The 17,377-nt window shown below is 42.4% G+C and overlaps 2 protein-coding genes across 4 annotated transcripts; both read right to left on the bottom strand.

The window, feature by feature from the left end:
- Nucleotides 1–87: 87 nt before the first annotated feature.
- Nucleotides 88–6,259, bottom strand: atp6v0cb (ATPase H+ transporting V0 subunit cb). The gene is made up of 3 exons (XM_030097673.1): nucleotides 5,955–6,259; nucleotides 1,680–1,863; nucleotides 88–580 (listed from the first exon to the last, which is right to left on the bottom strand). The coding sequence occupies exons 1-3, from the start codon at nucleotides 6,022–6,024 to the stop codon at nucleotides 376–378; spliced, it is 459 nt and encodes a 152-aa protein (XP_029953533.1). The 5' UTR covers nucleotides 6,025–6,259; the 3' UTR covers nucleotides 88–375.
- A 3,039-nt stretch (nucleotides 6,260–9,298) lies between these two features.
- Nucleotides 9,299–17,377, bottom strand: tbc1d24 (TBC1 domain family, member 24). 3 transcript variants are annotated; one of them, XM_030098632.1, is made up of 8 exons: nucleotides 17,316–17,377; nucleotides 13,832–14,929; nucleotides 13,391–13,396; nucleotides 13,002–13,160; nucleotides 12,821–12,884; nucleotides 12,246–12,341; nucleotides 10,580–10,823; nucleotides 9,299–10,479 (listed from the first exon to the last, which is right to left on the bottom strand). In XM_030098632.1, the coding sequence occupies exons 2-8, from the start codon at nucleotides 14,815–14,817 to the stop codon at nucleotides 10,325–10,327; spliced, it is 1,710 nt and encodes a 569-aa protein (XP_029954492.1). In that variant the 5' UTR covers nucleotides 14,818–14,929; nucleotides 17,316–17,377; the 3' UTR covers nucleotides 9,299–10,324. The 3 variants fall into 3 exon arrangements, with proteins under 3 accessions (XP_029954492.1, XP_029954491.1, XP_029954493.1); XM_030098631.1 differs by lacking the exon at nucleotides 17,316–17,377 and adding an exon at nucleotides 17,141–17,230; XM_030098633.1 differs by lacking the exons at nucleotides 13,391–13,396; nucleotides 17,316–17,377 and adding an exon at nucleotides 17,141–17,230.

Raw genomic sequence — 17,377 nt, 5'->3', positions numbered from 1 at the left:
AAGACCAGAGGCCAGGCTCCCTCAGCTGGCCTCCAGGCCTAAAATAAGTGGAGGAAAATAAGGAATCTATATCATACAATTGTTTTTTTAAACACATCCGCACGCACGCGCACACGCAAACACACACACATACAAGACAGACAAATCACTACATTGCGCATTTACAAGTTGACTATCAGATTGGGACGACTGTACAGATGGTTGAGATAAGACCATTTTCATGGAACCAATTATTTTTTTCCCCCGCCTTCACTTCTTCCATCTTGGGTGACAGTAATTTTTACAATTTTTTACCCCCCCGGTATACTTTTTTTTTTTTTTTTCCCTCCAGCAGCAACATAAAGAGAGATCTTGTAGTGGAGACGACTTGGTGTTTTATTTCGTGGACAGGATGAGGGCAACGATGAGCCCGTAGAGACCCAAGACCTCAGCGAAAATCAAGATGAGGATCATGCCCACAAAAAGCCTGGGCTGCTGAGCTGTGCCTCTCACGCCCGCGTCGCCGACAATGCCGATGGCGAATCCTGCCGCAAGCCCGCTGAGTCCCACGCTCAGCCCGGCTCCGAGGTGGAGGAAACTCCTGCACGGAGAGAAATGCGTTAGAAAAAAACACGCCGAGGATCACAGGAGGCTGAACGCTGCAAACGAGAACATTTCAATCTAATCCAACTGATACACAGTGACGACCGTCTAGGAGTTTCTCTGCTTTAGCCAACAGTTTTCAGCACAAAAGAGCCTACTGTTTGTCAGATGGCTCTACTCTCCACCCATCACATCATTTACACATCCATCATGAAGAGGGCTGATGAGTGGAACGGCCAATACACACAAGAATCTTTCACCTGACTATGGAGTAAACCAGCATATCTGGGGGAAAACATGCAAACTCAACACAGAAAGGCCCTACAGCCCAGTTCATAATCACACAACAGTACAGCTTGTCTCAAACGTAAATGTGAGTGATCAATATCAATTTCCTGGCTTTATTCCAGAACTTCATGCATACAATCTCCAACAACAACACCCAAATCATTCTCAAATGATTCCATTCTGCATGGAATAACAAAGTTACAGTGGAACGTTCCACCCTGTCCCACATAACCAGCGGTACAGAAAAACCATCATTATTAAATTCAGTCTTGTTCCTCTATTAGAAAATCCCTACTCAACTGAAACCATGCAAATTTCGCTCAACAAAACTGACTTGTCCAGACAAATCCTTAATTGTAGTGTGATGACAAATTTGTAGGGCTAGTCTGAATAGGTGTCCCCATGCTTTAGATATCTGGGCCCAATCAATGATGAATAATGGCCTCATGCAGCAACGGCAGTGCAGGGGAAGTGGCTGAACACACAGGCAGTTTAGGGAAATGGTCAGGTCCGTTTTCACCATTCATGCGATGGCAGGCCCAGTTCAGTCAAAATGAAAGTCTGTGAGAGCAGCGAGCGCAGCTGAGGTGGTGGCTTGACTGAATAGTCAGATATTTGGGTTCAACCCTTTAAATTTCCTGGTTTATAATGGAAGGTAGTGTGCATAGAAACAACTGATGATGCCAAGTGACAAAAACACAAGCTGCATTTACCTGTTTATTGATATATTGATCTGTGCTACAAAAGGACACAAACAACCCAAACTGGACAAAGAGTGAGCAATGTGAGAAGTGACCAGTTGAACTTACTTGAAAAGACTGATATCAGCTGTGATGCCGTTGGCAATCAGCACTGCTACTACCAAGCCGTAGATGGCTATAATACCCGCCATGACGACGGGGATGATGGACTTCATGATGAGCTCTGGCCTCATCACAGACATGGCAGCAATACCCGTACCACTCTTCGCTGTGCCATAGGCTGCTCCCAAGGCTAGAAGGACAGACAGGAAATATAAATCAGTTGGATAAATAAGCACACAACAGCGTATACATACACGTACAAAGTTACATGGGCAAATACACTGATGACTGAAACCAGAAAGACAGAGTGATGAAGCAGAAGTGATACGAGAGATGAAGCAACACCACAGCAGAATCTTCATAGTTTCTCTTCCCCTTGAAAATCCAACATGGGTCCATTTGGGGATTTTTTTTCCCCCCACTGTAAATCAGATCACAAGATTTCTTACTGAAAACCACAAGTCAAACCTTTACAGTGTTTGCCCTAATCCATACAAAAATAAACTACAAGTTAGGAACAAACTTTATTGGATTGCTGCAGAGATGAATATTGCTCTTTGGAGGCAACGAGCAGATAACAATGTCTCCAGAAAGAGCAGCAGAGAGACGAGCAGCTCTTGTTCCTGCTGGATGCTTTCTCCAGCCCGTGGTCTCTGGATAAGATCACACTAATGTAATGAAGTAGAAGGATGACAAAAAGCTTTATCAGCAGGTTTGGTTCCTTCAGTCTGTGACAGAAGAGAAAGCATTGTGCAGCCTACGTCAGAGACAACCTACGTCACAGCCAAGGCAGACTGCAGGAGGGAAGTGACCATGCAGCTGCAACATTATAAACCACAGTCTGAACTGAATAAACAAGAAGAGCCACCCATTAGCAGCTGGCCGTCAGCTCCACCACAAAACGTGACTGCAGGTGTGACGACTCACTTCACACAAGAGCAACGTATCAGGAATCAGAACATCTCAGCACATATCAGAGGGTTGTGCCCATTAACCACAACAGATGCATGTTTAGTGGAGTACTGACATAATCAACTACAATAAAATATCTACTGCATGATACATATTTGCAAATGTTCAACCATTACATTCTTCGATGTAGTTCTGTCACTTATGAGTTAATGGTTGCATTGAATCCACCTGAAAGAGTCAATAAATTCAGGGTAACTGAGCAATCCACAAAGTTTTAAAAGAAAAAACTGAAATAGTTAAAATGCATACTCGCTCTGATGACGTGGATGTTCAGGACCTTACACTGACCTCATCATACCAGAAATAAGCGTTGGGAAAAGTAGCCAACAGACTGATGGCTATTATATTAGAAAGGACAATCTTCACAGGCAGTGTGTTGTGCACATAGCCTGAGGTGCCTTCTGCCATGTTTTCTCCTCATCAGTGAGCCTGGGCATCATTCTGGCTAAAGCCAAGACTAGCGCTGAGGTTATTCTGGCAAATGGATCAAGAGACAGACAAGAAAGACGTATGAGCCAATCTTCAAATGTACACATGGCTGCCAGCCACAATCCCAGCTGCCGCTTCCGATTTATCACAAGACAGATGCAGCCTACGCATGAAGGTGTCCAAGAAGAAGTGGACAGGAAATTAAATATTATTAATTAATATTACAAAAATCTGACAAATGACTGATTTCACAACTGCCTTGTCTAAAATAACAAGAAATTGAAGGAAATGGGGCCAATTTAGATAAGTGTTAAAACAATACGTGACATTTTTGCTACTGAAATGCAGCTCCTATCACCAGTTACTGCCCCTGATTGAACTTTATCTTAAAAGCATTTATATAAAATATATACATAAAAACTGTTTTTGAGCAAATGCCCTGAGACCGTGTACTTTTTGCAAACACTGAAGGACAGTCGTACTGAAACATCTATAAGGGGAGCTGCAGCACATTTAGCCTTTATTTAAAAACTAATAGTTAAATATAAGAAATTTGCTTTTGCAACTGACATGTAATTATATCTATACTGACTTTAAAGTACATACATATTCCACAATACCTCAATATAAATTTTTAATTCACAAATTTTAGTGGGCATCTCATGAAATGTTTAACCAAAATAAAGTATTACCTCTAAAACACCAGGCCCATATGAAATTGAATAAATGCAGTAATTTGACTTTGCCATGCAAACACATTAGATACAATATCCTAGAAACTGTTCTTCCTGGTAGCATCCATTTCTTTTCACTGTTCAGCCTCTCATTAATAGCAAGTGTGAATAAGTTACCGTCAGTAACATTATCCTACGACGCCTTTCTCTGCAGACGTTGGCTCACTGAGGTGTGGCAGGAGAGGACAGAATGCAAGAAACACTACGATCTTGAAACTATGTTGTTCTGTCCCCAGGGATTACAGGTTTGATGTGAGGCAGACAGTTTCTGCGGTGATGTGGAAGCAGCACAACCTCTGGGCTTTAATCCTAATCCCTTCAGATTAGGTGAAGAGTGCTGCACCACCACCACCACTCCCTGCATAATATTTGATATATGGGATGCCCTTGTGACGTCTTGTGACAGAGCAGGAGGTGCCTCTAGCTGGGGATGATCTAGCATGCAAAATATTAACGCAACAAACAGATTGATCTGCTCCGAGAACCGGAAGCAAAGAAAAAATACTATATCATGAAGATCTATAATAATTTTTAATATTCTATTGTTCAATCTGCAGAGATTCTCAGTGACATCAAATTTTACATTATAGCAATGAACCCAAGAAGCAGCAGCAACAATATGGCACTGATTCAACAGCTCATGGCAGGATCAAGCTGAAAACTGGATCATCAAACGTCCTCATTTGTCCCACCGACATGACGACCGTTTTTACGCATTGTGTGATCCCCTCCCTACGAGCAAATTCCCCTGCTGTCACTCGTAGCACTAGTACTGGTAGTTAATGGCCATCAACAATCAAAATAGAGACACTTTTCCTATCGCTTTAGTTTAGGTATTTGGCTGCTCTCATTTTCAAGGGGAGTGGAACATTTTATATTGAGATGATGGCTTACCATCTGCAACTACTTCAGCTTACACTCATGCAATTAATAATTACCAGGATAGATTTCTCTCAGACAAAATTGAGACCTCAAAACATGCTGACATTGAGACCTCAGAACCTGACTAAAAAGATAGCTACTATATTCTGAGTTTACATCAAAGATACAGCCATCACAGAAGCCATGCCCATCATATGCCGTCATTGTACAGGGCAGGCTTTCTCCGTTTCTGAGCTGATCAAAGACAAAACACAATTCAAAAAAGCTCAATTATAAAACAAACGAAAACTTCCATCTGTGTGTCACTTGCCTCTTCCTTTAAAGACACAGCTGTGTTGCTTATGTAACTAAACGACACGTTTTCCTCGCACGGATTGGGCGAGCTACTTGTTAACTTTTCCCACACTTTCAGATTCAGACGGTGAATCCCAGTCAGAAGGCTCGTCATGTGATGATCATGTGACCCGGTGTCATTCCTACTAGCAATAAGGAAGTCAACCTGCTGGTCAAGGTTTCCAAAGACCATTTTAGTTGCTCGAAAAAATAGTTTGAGGAAATATAGGTTGCATTAAACTTGATGTTCGAGGGGTGGATTGTCAAAACACCTTCGTAATACATTAAATGTATTCTTATATGATATAGGCTTCCCAGCACAGAGTAATTACAATAACCTATTATAAAAATAATCCTGCACGCTACAGACATAAATGTAACATTTTAAAAGAGAGATTGCTATCAGTCAAAGTATCTTCTCCTACATGCAGTAAGCGAGCAGCTGTATGGACGGTCGCTGAGACACAGTTGTGACATTTTTTAAGACCGTCATTGCCAACTAGGAAATAATTTTAATAAAGTTTTAAAAAGCATAGGTTGGCATCTTACCATTTTTAACTTTCAACTAAAGCACAGATGTTGACAGAACCAGGCTAACAACGCTAGCTGTTCTACGCTAGCTCATTAGCCTTGGCGAGTTTTAGTGTGACGGTGAAGCAACGGCATTAAATGACACACCAGCGAACCAAGGAGTAAATCTTAAAAAAGTAAAATCCAAGTGAAATTGGTTATATGTTCAATTTAAGTCTATATGTATGAAAATGTACGGTAACCGTTGTGACGTTGACGTTAGCATTGCTAGCAGGTAGCTTTTAAGAAAAGTGAGCTTCACGAGTAGCGTTCCTACCATGTTACAAATAAAACGAGACAGTAACAAACGAAAACGAAACCACTTAGGGACTCGTCGACAAGTGGAAATGTGAAAACTTACCGCTGAACACCATCGCCGCAGAGGCACCCATGACCGCGAAGAACGGGGAGTATTCGGGAGCTGAAGACATTATTTCTATTGACAAGTTGCGTATAAAAAAATAAACTAAATATACAAAACTGTTAATCGGTAATGGGTGAAAAAGAGAATTGGCACTTCACAGAAGCTATCGAAGGCCACGGGCGTGAGATACATACAAACAGCGCCGACAGCAGGAACCGTCTGGGCAGCTAACTAGCAGAGTGAAGCAAACAGTCACGACTCGGATAAATAGCCGGCGCAGAGGCACAAAATGGCGAAGCGGAAAGTATCACCTGACCGGCCGTACGGGGAGAACCTATCAACATCTGAGTAAAGGGGTGGCTAGACAAGGAAGCTAAAGTTTCTCAATCACATACTGTACCTTACAAGAGGATTTAAAATCAATAAAGATATACTGTAGAACAGTATTGACTCGTTTCATATCTAGACAACGCTTAATAATTTACGATATGTTTTAATTATTTTTAAAGGTCACCCCTATCAGGAGTCCCTTTGGTGCGCTCCGCTGCAGGCTTTCCCTTTGATATCCACGCGTTTCCCCTCAGAACAGGAGAGATATATAGCCAGGAAAGGGGAATATTTTATACTGAGACATGTTGGAAGACACCTTAAACAGTTTTTTTTAATATGATTAGAAAACAAACAAAAAAAGGCATTATTTTTTTCTTCCAGTGATCAGAGCAGATTTTGCTTCACAGCCATGCAACTGAAGGTGGTTTACAGTAAACTGTGACATGCAGCAAAGAGGCGCCCGAGAGAGTGAGAGAATTTGAAGATGAGTGTGCTCAGTGGGGGAGGGAACAGAGAACCCCCCCACTCATGCTACAGCGTACAGCTCCTAGCAAGTGCATGCTCAGAGATCTTGCAGGGGGGGGAGGTCAAGAGAGAGCTGGCACCCCATGACGGAGATGAAGAATGCCTCCGTGTGACTCAGAGGGAGCATGTGCAGTCTCGTGCCTCCTCCTTCTCCCTCCATCCTCCCATCCATCCCTCCATCCTTTTCCATCTGCATTGCCAGTCAAGTCAGCACTACAGGACCCCTCCCCCAGTGCCCACTGTAAAGCCCCATCACTTCTGATGCAACATCTCCAGGAGCGTCATGGGCCGTCCTTCCTTTCAAACACATGCACAGGCTTCAGCATACAACACTAAATCACCCCGACAGGGATGATGATGTGTGTATGAGTAGCGATACACTGCTGATAAAGAGGTCCCAATGAACGAGATTAATGCTTTTCATGTTTCCTGACCTCCTCTGATGAATGAGTGAACTCAAACCGACTGAAGAGGCATGATACAGCCTTTCTGTAGTGATCAGATTATGGTGTGTTCCAATTTCCAGCTCATTTACCAGCATGCTGCATGATAGCATATTGCATACCCTTGTTTGTTTGGGTGGGATTTTTTTTTTAGTTCTTGAATGGCATTAATTATTAATCATTGAGGACAGGACTATACTTTTTTTTTTCAAATTTCTCATATTTGAGATGCTGAATCAGGAAAAAAGGGGGAAATTCTCATGAGGCCATGCCTGAATCGTTGGCATACGGCACGCTGGAGGATTTGCCACGAATTGTTATGGATACTATGCTGTATTTTGAGTCAGATGTTCATTGGTCAAATCATGGATTGTCAGCTCAACACAGGTTTCTAAATATAGACCTCTCTGTGTTTCTCTCCAATCTAAATAAAGTCATCAAACGAGCTGCTATTCAACCTTATTCATTCTCATTGCAAAGAAAAAAATATACATCACTACTGAAACAGATTACAAGGACAAATGTTGCATTAAAAAATTCAATTTGTATACGACAATAGATTGGGAAATTATATAATTTGCTTGTAATGTTTGTGATTGTGTAGCTATTTAGAGTTGTTTCTTCATCCCAGTTGCAAATAATCAGTTTGTAGGTCACAGCAGTATTTCTCAAGACAGCTCCCATGTGTGTCCTCATCCTGTCCTCAGCGGCACGTCGACTGAGGGACGATCAAGGAAAGACCCGTCTCAGTGTAGGGTTAAACACATAAGCACCTTACTCCTTGAGGCTGGAAAGCATAGTTTTCAGGAGAAGCGCCAGACCAACACCCAAAGGAGCAGCTAAAAATAGAAGTGCATGTGCGATTAGCAGAGTGAGAATCCTGAATGAACGCTGCCTTCGAAAGACACAGTCAATGCCACTTACTGTAAGGAGGGAATTACTGCACCACTTTGCCTTTCAGGAAGCAGAATTTCTGCAGATGTATTAGCCTGAGATACATTCACTGAAAATTAAGTGACAATACATATTTAAACAGGGATACTGCATCAACGCCACATCAGATTCTTTTACTTTGATATATAATAAAATGTTAAATTACTGCACATTTTTTAAATGTACTAAGTTAAATTAAAATACAATCACTGGAAGTGTGTAGCCAAGCTGAGGCCTGAAAGCAGAAAGAGTTCAGCAGACGTACTTATAAGCACACCTGACTCACTCCTGCACAATATTTTCCAGTCATGCAGTTCATTGTCAACTTCCACAAAGAAGAAACAGCAACATAAAAATAGCGTGCATGAAGAGGCCCGTCTGAGGAATTAAATAGTCATAAGGTCTCAGGCACATAAAACACAGTCTGTACTGTGATTTGATGTAAAACAAAGTAAGAATAATCGGACATCTTGAACTTCGCTTGTCCTTTTTTCATAACATTTGGTAACTTGCTCATCATTTTCATTTATTATAAACTGAAGAAGTTAGGAAAAACAGTTGTACTACTAAGGCAATCATGGTGTACATGAATAATGCTTTTATATTAAAAATATGAAAACCTTCTACAGGAAATGTATTATACATCAAATATAATTCAAATATACTCCCAAAAAGTCAGTTTTATGTGTAGTTTGTTTGTAAATGGTGGAATATGTGTCAGTATTTTGTCAGTTTTACAAAACCTTGCGGAAGATTTGCTAATGGTGAATTTTAACGTTGACTCTAAGTCCTTCAACTTTAACATCTTGGAAAACTAGAAACAGTTTTTACGTAATCACTGTTGATACCAGCATTCACAGAAGGCATAATGTTCGAAATCAAACAGTAGCGACTCTGCAAATAGTGTATTTTTTTTCCTTCTTCTTTTTAAAAGGAGTAGATGGTGCTTAGCAAGTTAAATGTGGTCAGGTGACTTGAAGGCATCTGGCACACATCTGTGATACTCTGAAGAAATGCCACCATCTCTTAGCAAGAGCAGAAGTCAGAGATTTGAAGGGATAAAAATAAGTTGTGAGACAAAAGACAAAAAAAGGAGAATTGCAGGATGAGTCTACTTAAAGCAGAATGCTGTATTTTCACATTTGCAGTTTTTTTACACAACTGACATACAATCGTCACCAGCGCACATGTTTCAACATACAAGTTAATGTGTAACTTCAACAACACTTTGCCAACAGGACACCAGAACTGGACTTCTTAGGAACCATCTTTAAGCAGAAAAAGGACGGAGGTAACAGGAAAATGGAAAATAAAAAGGATGAAGGAGCTGCATTTATCTCCATTATCTGTACACCACGAAAATGTATCTTTTACCTTAAAAAGGCTAACAGCTATCCACAGGAACATATGCATTGATGTGAATAGGAACAAAAAGACTGAACAGAAAAAAAAGTCACAGAAAAGAAAAAACAGTGCAAAATTGCAAAACTCAAATTCACTATTGACATTGTTTAGCAGGTCTCCCAGTTATGTACAGAAAATCAAAAGTGCAATGGACCGAAACATGACCTTACAAAATAGGAAGTCAGAACTGACCTAATGCGGCCTCTATCGAGTTCAGTCCACATTCACCACGAAAACTAATACTGGACTTCACAAGTGCTTCTTTAAATCCCAGTCCGTTCTGTAAGGACTGCAGAGCGGACTGTGCGACTGAGTTTGGCAGATTGAGATGAACTGCAGAGCAAAACGTCTACATTACCATCGAGAAATCCAAAAGTTTGACTACAACAGGAAGACAAGCACAGCTGAGCCTGAACATTTCCGTCGCCTCTGCAATAGAATTACACCACCATAGTACAACTCTGTAAATACAAAAATAAACAAGTAAACACGACGATCACATTTCCGATTCACATGTTGATATTTGGATGAAATGCATTAATAAATAAAATAGCTGAATTTTCAGGACGGATTTAGGTTTTTTTGCATACAATTTCCACCTGAAACATTTTAAGACTTAACTTCACACCAGACTGTGTGTCTTAAGCATCATACTGCATCTTTAAGTGGTAAAACCTATTTCTTTAGAGATCATACAGGTTTTGTTTCAGAGTGTGACTGTAAACGGCTGCATTATGAGGCCATCGCATCCTGGAAGCCCCAGGCTTCCAGCAGGGAGACCTGGAAGCTCTCCGCACACAGGGGCGGGTTGTCGAAGGTGGTGCACCTGCCGGTGCGTCCGTGATTCAGCTCAGAGTCGATGTACAGAGCGTTGCCGTCGCCTCCCCCTGAACAAACACAACACGACACACAGGATGTGTGAGTGACTTTAACTCACGCTTCTCAGGCGGTTCTAAGAGGGGTGTAAGACTGTGACGATACACTCACCCACGATGATGGAGTCAAAGTTTCCTGCCATGAACATGGAAGTGTTCTTAGAGTTGAGGTTGAAGTGGCGGGCGGACAGAAATGGGGAAAGCTCTCCCACAGGTTTCTCCGGCTGCTGCAGGCTGTTGTCTGCATTCTGGTCCTCAGAGGCTGCCTGGTCCTCTGGTTCCTGCCTTTTGATGGACGAAGCCAACTCGGGGTGGCGGATCACCACCCACTCGTAGCGCTCCATTTCTGGTTTCAGCTAACAATGAAAACAAAGGAGCAATAAGAATTTACCCATCACATCATCGTCTCTGCATAATCATATCTAAATCCTTCTGTTTTAGTTTAGAATTTCTCAAAAATCACTCATTGAGGCCGTTTTTTTTTTTTTTTTTAATTTCAAGACCTTTCAGGCTTTCTTCATGTCTTCAGCACAAACTTCGTCTCTTCCTGTTTTTTGCTGCTGCAACCACACCGTTTCCTGTGTGTGATGATTGATCTTACCATCTATCACTGTTTACCAACCAGGGAAACAACTGAAGGAGTACTCTAATATATATGAAGAGCATACATGTTTTTTCTACAATAGTAAAAAATAAACACGTTGAGTTTAATATGACTACTTATTCTTGCATCAACTATAAAAGAAGCAGAGCAGAGGCAAAGTAGAAGCATTTTAAATAGTTTTATCGTGTTTGCTTTTAGGATGTGAGCTAATGTGAACTTCTCCTGTATGGATATTTTTACAAGGCGTCTGCATCCTGTGGTGCCTCCACTGATCTTAATGTATCTGCTTCATCTTAAGAAAAACACAAAAGTCGACATCCTGGGTCTGGAGTTCCCATTCAATCATAAACAAAAGATTTCTGTTTTTGTTTAGGGGGCGCAAGTCAACTACAACTAAGCTGTTTTATCAACAGCTGCTCTTCTTTAACTGTGTTATGATCTTTTTCACTTGCATAATCCCTTCTTCTCTACAGCTATTGAAATGGATTCTTCCATTCAGGGGATAATAATAATAACCATCATTGCAGAGTGAGCTCAATGACACTAAAGCTTCCTCTTATTCTGCAGGCCATCGTCAGTAGGAGCTGGCTCTTCCCTTTTGTGTGCCAGGTATGGTGTCAGGTACGACTGGATCGGGTTACAGAACTTTCCGATCTATGTGTGCTTAAGCCTTGCTCTTCGGGACGGTTGTGTTTTCTGGTCTCCCGGCTCACACAGTCCACAGGTGTGCATCAGCAAGCAGAGCCAAGTGAATAATTCATACAGAAGACATCAGAGGACCGGACCGCCTTTCTATTTCAAGCTGTAGCGCCTTTATTAAGCTTGACGCTGCATTACGACCAGCAGCGCAGGCAGTCTGTGGAGTCGTTTCTGCATCAGACGTGATCGTGTCTGGGGAAGTGTTACCTATTAGAAAGGCTTTTATTCTCGGAGAACCAGTGGCTCTGAGCTCAAACCACATCACGGTGGATGGTACCCCCTGCTGGCAATAATGTAGTACTGCTAAGAACAAAACATTTCTCTTCCAGTTGATTGGGAACCCTAATTTGCCCTCAGGGTGATCCTCAATCTGTTTCCCCTCTAATGGAGCTCAGGGTGTGGCTGCCTTCACTGATCAGCTGGGATTCACCTCCAGAAGTCAAAACTGAGCTCACATCTTGAAAAATCTACTCACCCTGAAAACAAAACACTCTCCTGTGCCAAAGAAACTCAGTTTGTTTCCTCCTCTCTTTCTTTCCTCCCAGTCTGTAGACAAGAAGGCTCCGCAAACCTGAAGATGAAAAAAAAAAAAAATCAAATTATCGTTATCTGCTGAAATTATTTATTCAATTGGCTTACAAGTACTTCAAAGTTTAACTCTGACAACAACACAGGAGTCAAGCAGGAAAATAAAACCTTTAGTCTTTTGTGAAACATGTCAAGCAAAAGAAAAATTCTACGTTCCTCATTAGAATAAGGAACTGAAACGGGCAGGAATTACAAAATGAGTATTTCCAGTACTATTTTGTTTTGGCTCCATTTCAATGTGATACATCATAAATATTAAAGTCAGTCTGTTCTTTAGTTGAGAATTTACAGGACGACATGTTATTTAACACTGCAGTCAGTTATCAATGACAACCAGGATGCAAAATGTTGTAAAACAAATCAGTAAAAATGTCCGAAATCCTTTTCTAAACTTCACTTGGTTTAAATATTTCGGGTGATTGTCGGAGAGTTTTCTGTCTGCTGTGTGTGAGTCTTACTTACGTCGCCATCTGTGGTACGGATGAGCATTAAAGTGGGCTCATAGCCTTCACAGTGGGAGTAGAATCTGCAGGGACACACACCAGTTTACATCTTAATGATAACCATTGTGCAAATATACTTTCAAACTAAAACAAAACCATCAGAGAAACTAATGTGACTGCGGACATATCGAGACGTGCACCTGTTCAGGCTGCATCCATGGGTGGAGGTGGTGAAGAGGAGCTGGGGCTGGCACAGGGCGAAGCGCTCGGGGATCCATGACCAGATGTCGTGCATCTCTTTGGCGCTGACAATCTCGGAGGAAAACGTGTCGGGGTTAAGAGCCAGCTGAACATTTCGCCTGGAGAAGAAGCGGAGGGGGTCAGAAACTGCCCAACAGCCAAAATGGAGATTACACAGCTGGTGAGGAACCATTGATCGATTATAAATGGAAGCACTCACACAAATCATCTCCTCACTTCAAGTATCAATCAACAAATATGCAAATGGTGACAATATTTTTGGAGAATAAATAGGTTGACAGCAGAAAAAAAAAAAAAAAAAGAGGGTGAGATGAAGATGGAAACCCACCTAGAACTGTACAAGAACCAGTGCAGTGAACACAGGAGTGCAGAGCAGGTGAGACAGGATGGTGTATGGAAAACCGTGGAACAAAACAAAACAAACAAGAAACAAGAACAGGCTGTGAGAGGAAGATGGAAAAAGCAGAGCAACGTAGAAAATAAAGCTAACAGCTGAAGCAGTGTAATAAAGAGTCAAAGATTTTAAATATCTATATGGTTCTGAAACTTTTTATGTCCCTTTTGTTGATTTATGTGCTGTGGTTTGGCTCATTTTACATCAAAATATCACATTACGGAAAACAGAAGTCTGAAAAACCAGAGTCATCAATTTCTAATGATACCATGTCCTTGATAAAAAAAATAAATAAGCGTGCAACAAGGTACATCCATCAAAAGTATCCTAGTCTCTAAATAAAAAAGAAAAAAAGATCAATATAATTGATTTTACCGCTTCTGCTTGACAGTGATTCCTTTCTGCTGCAGAGACTTTTCATTTGTCAGCTGCAGCAGCGTGATCTCCTTGCGGCTGAACAGGCGGAGGGAGAAGGCCTTCTCCAGTAGCTTGTCGGGGGTGATGGTGGAGGCGATGCCCTTCACAAAAGCCTGGATATCCGCCCTGATCTTGCCTGAATCCTGCTGCTGGCCCCCCTGGCCCGCCTGGGCTCCGGCTTTGTGCTTTCGGTAAAACTTGAGCAGCGCTATGGCCACACGGTAGAGAATCTTATAGCCCTCCACCAGGTAGACGTCGAGCACCCGGGCCATGTGGCTGAAGGGAAGGTCGCCGAGCACCCAGCGCTGCCAGTCCGAGTACACCTCCATCACATCCTGGGCAGTGGCCACGATCAGTTTGTGGGCGGGGGCGCAGTATTTATTGGCCAGGTCGCCGAAAGTCATGCAGCTGGACTCGTAGGCCAGGAAAGTCTGGTCCAGCAGCCGCTTTCCCGGTTCGTTGCAAGCCAGTATGCGGCTGACGTGCTCGAAGCACTGAGCCTCGTCGGCGCTGTAGTGCAGGAGCAGCGAGGTAACGGCCGGGAGCGCCGGGCAGTGGGAGATGTCTGGAAACTGTCCAGCCACGCAGTTGATGATCCGATGTGCTGAAGCTACCGCCTCCGTCTTCAGGCAGTACCGCGGTACAGGATTCTCATCCACAAACTCTGGAAGCGGGGCGAGGGCGGAGGGCTTCTTTGTGCCTGCGTTTCCCATGATGTCGCGGTACACCTCTGCATCCGGGGTGACTGTACGGCAGGGAATGGCCTTGATGAGTTGCTGGTAAACTTGTGCTCGTAGTTTGTGATTCTTGGCCCAGTAGCCTTGCCGGGCCATTTGCTTGAACTCTTTCAGGTCTTTACAGTCCACCTTGGTGGGCCCGCTGCTCTTGGCCAGGTCCCCCATCTGGCTCCAGTCCACAAAGCTGCCATACTCTTCATCAGCCATGGTGGAGAAAACCGAGAAGACTGAGACGGAAGAGAGGGAGAGGTATGCTCCAAGGTATTCCTCACCTTCAGCTGATAATAGGACAGTTTACACTAACTGCCCATGATGGTCACTGGAGGGCACAGAGAGAGAAAGAAAGAGGGAAAAAAAAAAAAAAGCCAAACAATTAGCGCAGAATCGAAGTGATGAAAAGGTCATTCCTCAATGATGTGCAAGTTCAACACAGAGTAAAGAAAGAACAACATTTCTCAGCCACTGGTGAATAAAGGAGTGTGGGAAATCCAAGAGGGATGGGTTCCTGAAAGTCTGCAGTAAATATGGTCTTTCGCATTAATCAGATTCATTATCTGGTCAAAACCTTCATTTAGAAACAAGCACAACTGTCAAGTGAAAAAACTGAATTTGTAGCTTGAAATGAATTTAATAAAGCCCTCCAAGTGGCAAGACTGCAACAAAACAACTCAGTATGACCTTTGCTGCAGACATCCCCTTCACAGATTTAACTGGATGCTCTTCAGGTGAAAAAACATCTCAGCAACAAATACCTAACTTCACCGACAGGAACTCTTAAACAGCAATGAGGTCAGATCCCTCCTGTGCTTACAACACGATATGAAGATCAATAAAACAACTGTTTTACACAGCAAATGATTCGCATGCAGTCATCAAATCACAGCAACACATCACATGAACGCATGTCCAAAGATCACTTGCAGTAAGTCTGACATAGTAGCCATAAAATCACGAGATAATGTGCTTTAAAAGAAGTCACATGGAGAAAGATGAGTCTGTAGATATAAACCGACAAGAATCAGTCTACTGTTATATTTTCAAAACTGACTGTGACTGAACAGACATAAATGCAGACAAAGAAAAGAAACTGAAGAATAAGATGGACACATTTGTGATATATTACTACTCTTGAGAGGAATAAGTCAACATGGGGGTGACAGAAAATTTACAGTTTATGGTTAAAAAAAAAGTTTTTCTACTTAGCCTCCCACTCTAATGGTAGATGATCATCTTCAGTTTATGAAATCACCTGTACATGTTTTGGCTGGCCTTTATAACAAAGTGTTTATGGATTAATAATGTACTCATTTGTGATGAATGTACTGTGCTTAAGGTGCCTTATCTTAACTTTACTATGCAGACGATTATTTGGCAAAACCACTGAAGGCATAGTTCAACTAATACCCATCCATGAAAAATGTAGAAGGAAAAATCAGAATATCCACACAGCTGCACTGATGAAAAAGGTTTTTGATCAATTTCTTCAATCATGACAGACATCACTTTCAATGAATCTGCCCCAGAAAGATGGACTGACTAACTCCAAAACACACATGAATCTACCCATCTTTAATGCCACAGTATGTGATGGGATGTTGGCACTGACTGTGGTGAAGGCAGGTTACACTATGGACCAGTTCATCACAGAGAAACAGAGAGAATCACACCTACAGATACACAGAGAGAAGATGCCAGTGCATAGAGAAGGGCAGCTCAGTGACATTGTCATTATTAGACAATCCTGCTCGGCTCTACACCATAAAATAAAGCCATATTTTGTGCTCAACTATCATGCACACTTGCTGTTTGCTGTGAGGATTAAAACCAGCCCACGTCTGATTTACCGTTTCATGTCAAGCAATGTTTGATCTGTATGTTTATTCAACTTGAAAATACCAATACTATGAAAAAGCTCCATGCATGCAGCTGAGATTTGACAGTGTGCTGCAGCTGCATTACAACAGTACTTGAGGTTGAAAAATCACAACGCATGTTTTCATACTAGCTCACTATTGGCCTTCCGTGCAGGGATGTTATATTGCTGTCAAATAATGTTACCGTTGACACAGTAATGATTTGCTGTAGCAGAGGTTCATCCCGTGCACACAGTCCATAATCAGATAAAATGACAGCACAGGCTGCGTTTGTGTCAACATGCATTGGAGCCGCTCGCAAAGCTGCCTGAACTCATCATGATTTTCAATGGCATGACATGTTAGCATGAGCAGAGCAGCAGCCGACACGCTGCTGAGGAAGCCGGGTCACGGAGTGTTTAACGTTAACCTCTGGAGTGAAGCTCAGACACCCTTTTCCATTCACACTTGCCAAGTTAGCATTGCTAGCTTTAGCTGGGCGCCGCTGCTGTCTTGTCTGTCAGAGCGCTTCAGCAGCTAACCGCGTCCAAACCAAGACACACTAAACACCGACTGACATGCAATAACGACAAGAAAATATGGAGGCATTAGGAAATACCGGAGCATGCCAGTGAAATGTAGCTGCAGCAGCAGCGGTTAGCATGAAGGTTACCCACCACAGATGAATTTGGTCCACAGCAGGCTGTCTTAGAGTTTGTTACGGCGTGAATTTACACAAATTAAACAACGCCAGCGACAGAAACCACAGTCAAATCTACTGGGGAAGAAAAAAAAAGATTTCACAGGCACAAGAATTACCCCTGACAACTCATGAACTCGCAGAGTCTGTACCTGGGCGTGAGATGTCTTGAGACGTGAAGCAGCATTCATATTAAATCGCTTGGCGCATGCGC

The sequence above is a fragment of the Salarias fasciatus genome, chromosome 8 (assembly GCF_902148845.1).
Source record: "Salarias fasciatus chromosome 8, fSalaFa1.1, whole genome shotgun sequence".
NCBI classification, from domain to species: Eukaryota; Metazoa; Chordata; class Actinopteri; order Blenniiformes; family Blenniidae; genus Salarias; species Salarias fasciatus.
Note: the sequence above shows the minus strand (reverse complement) of the source record. Positions and strands in the feature narration are given on the sequence as shown.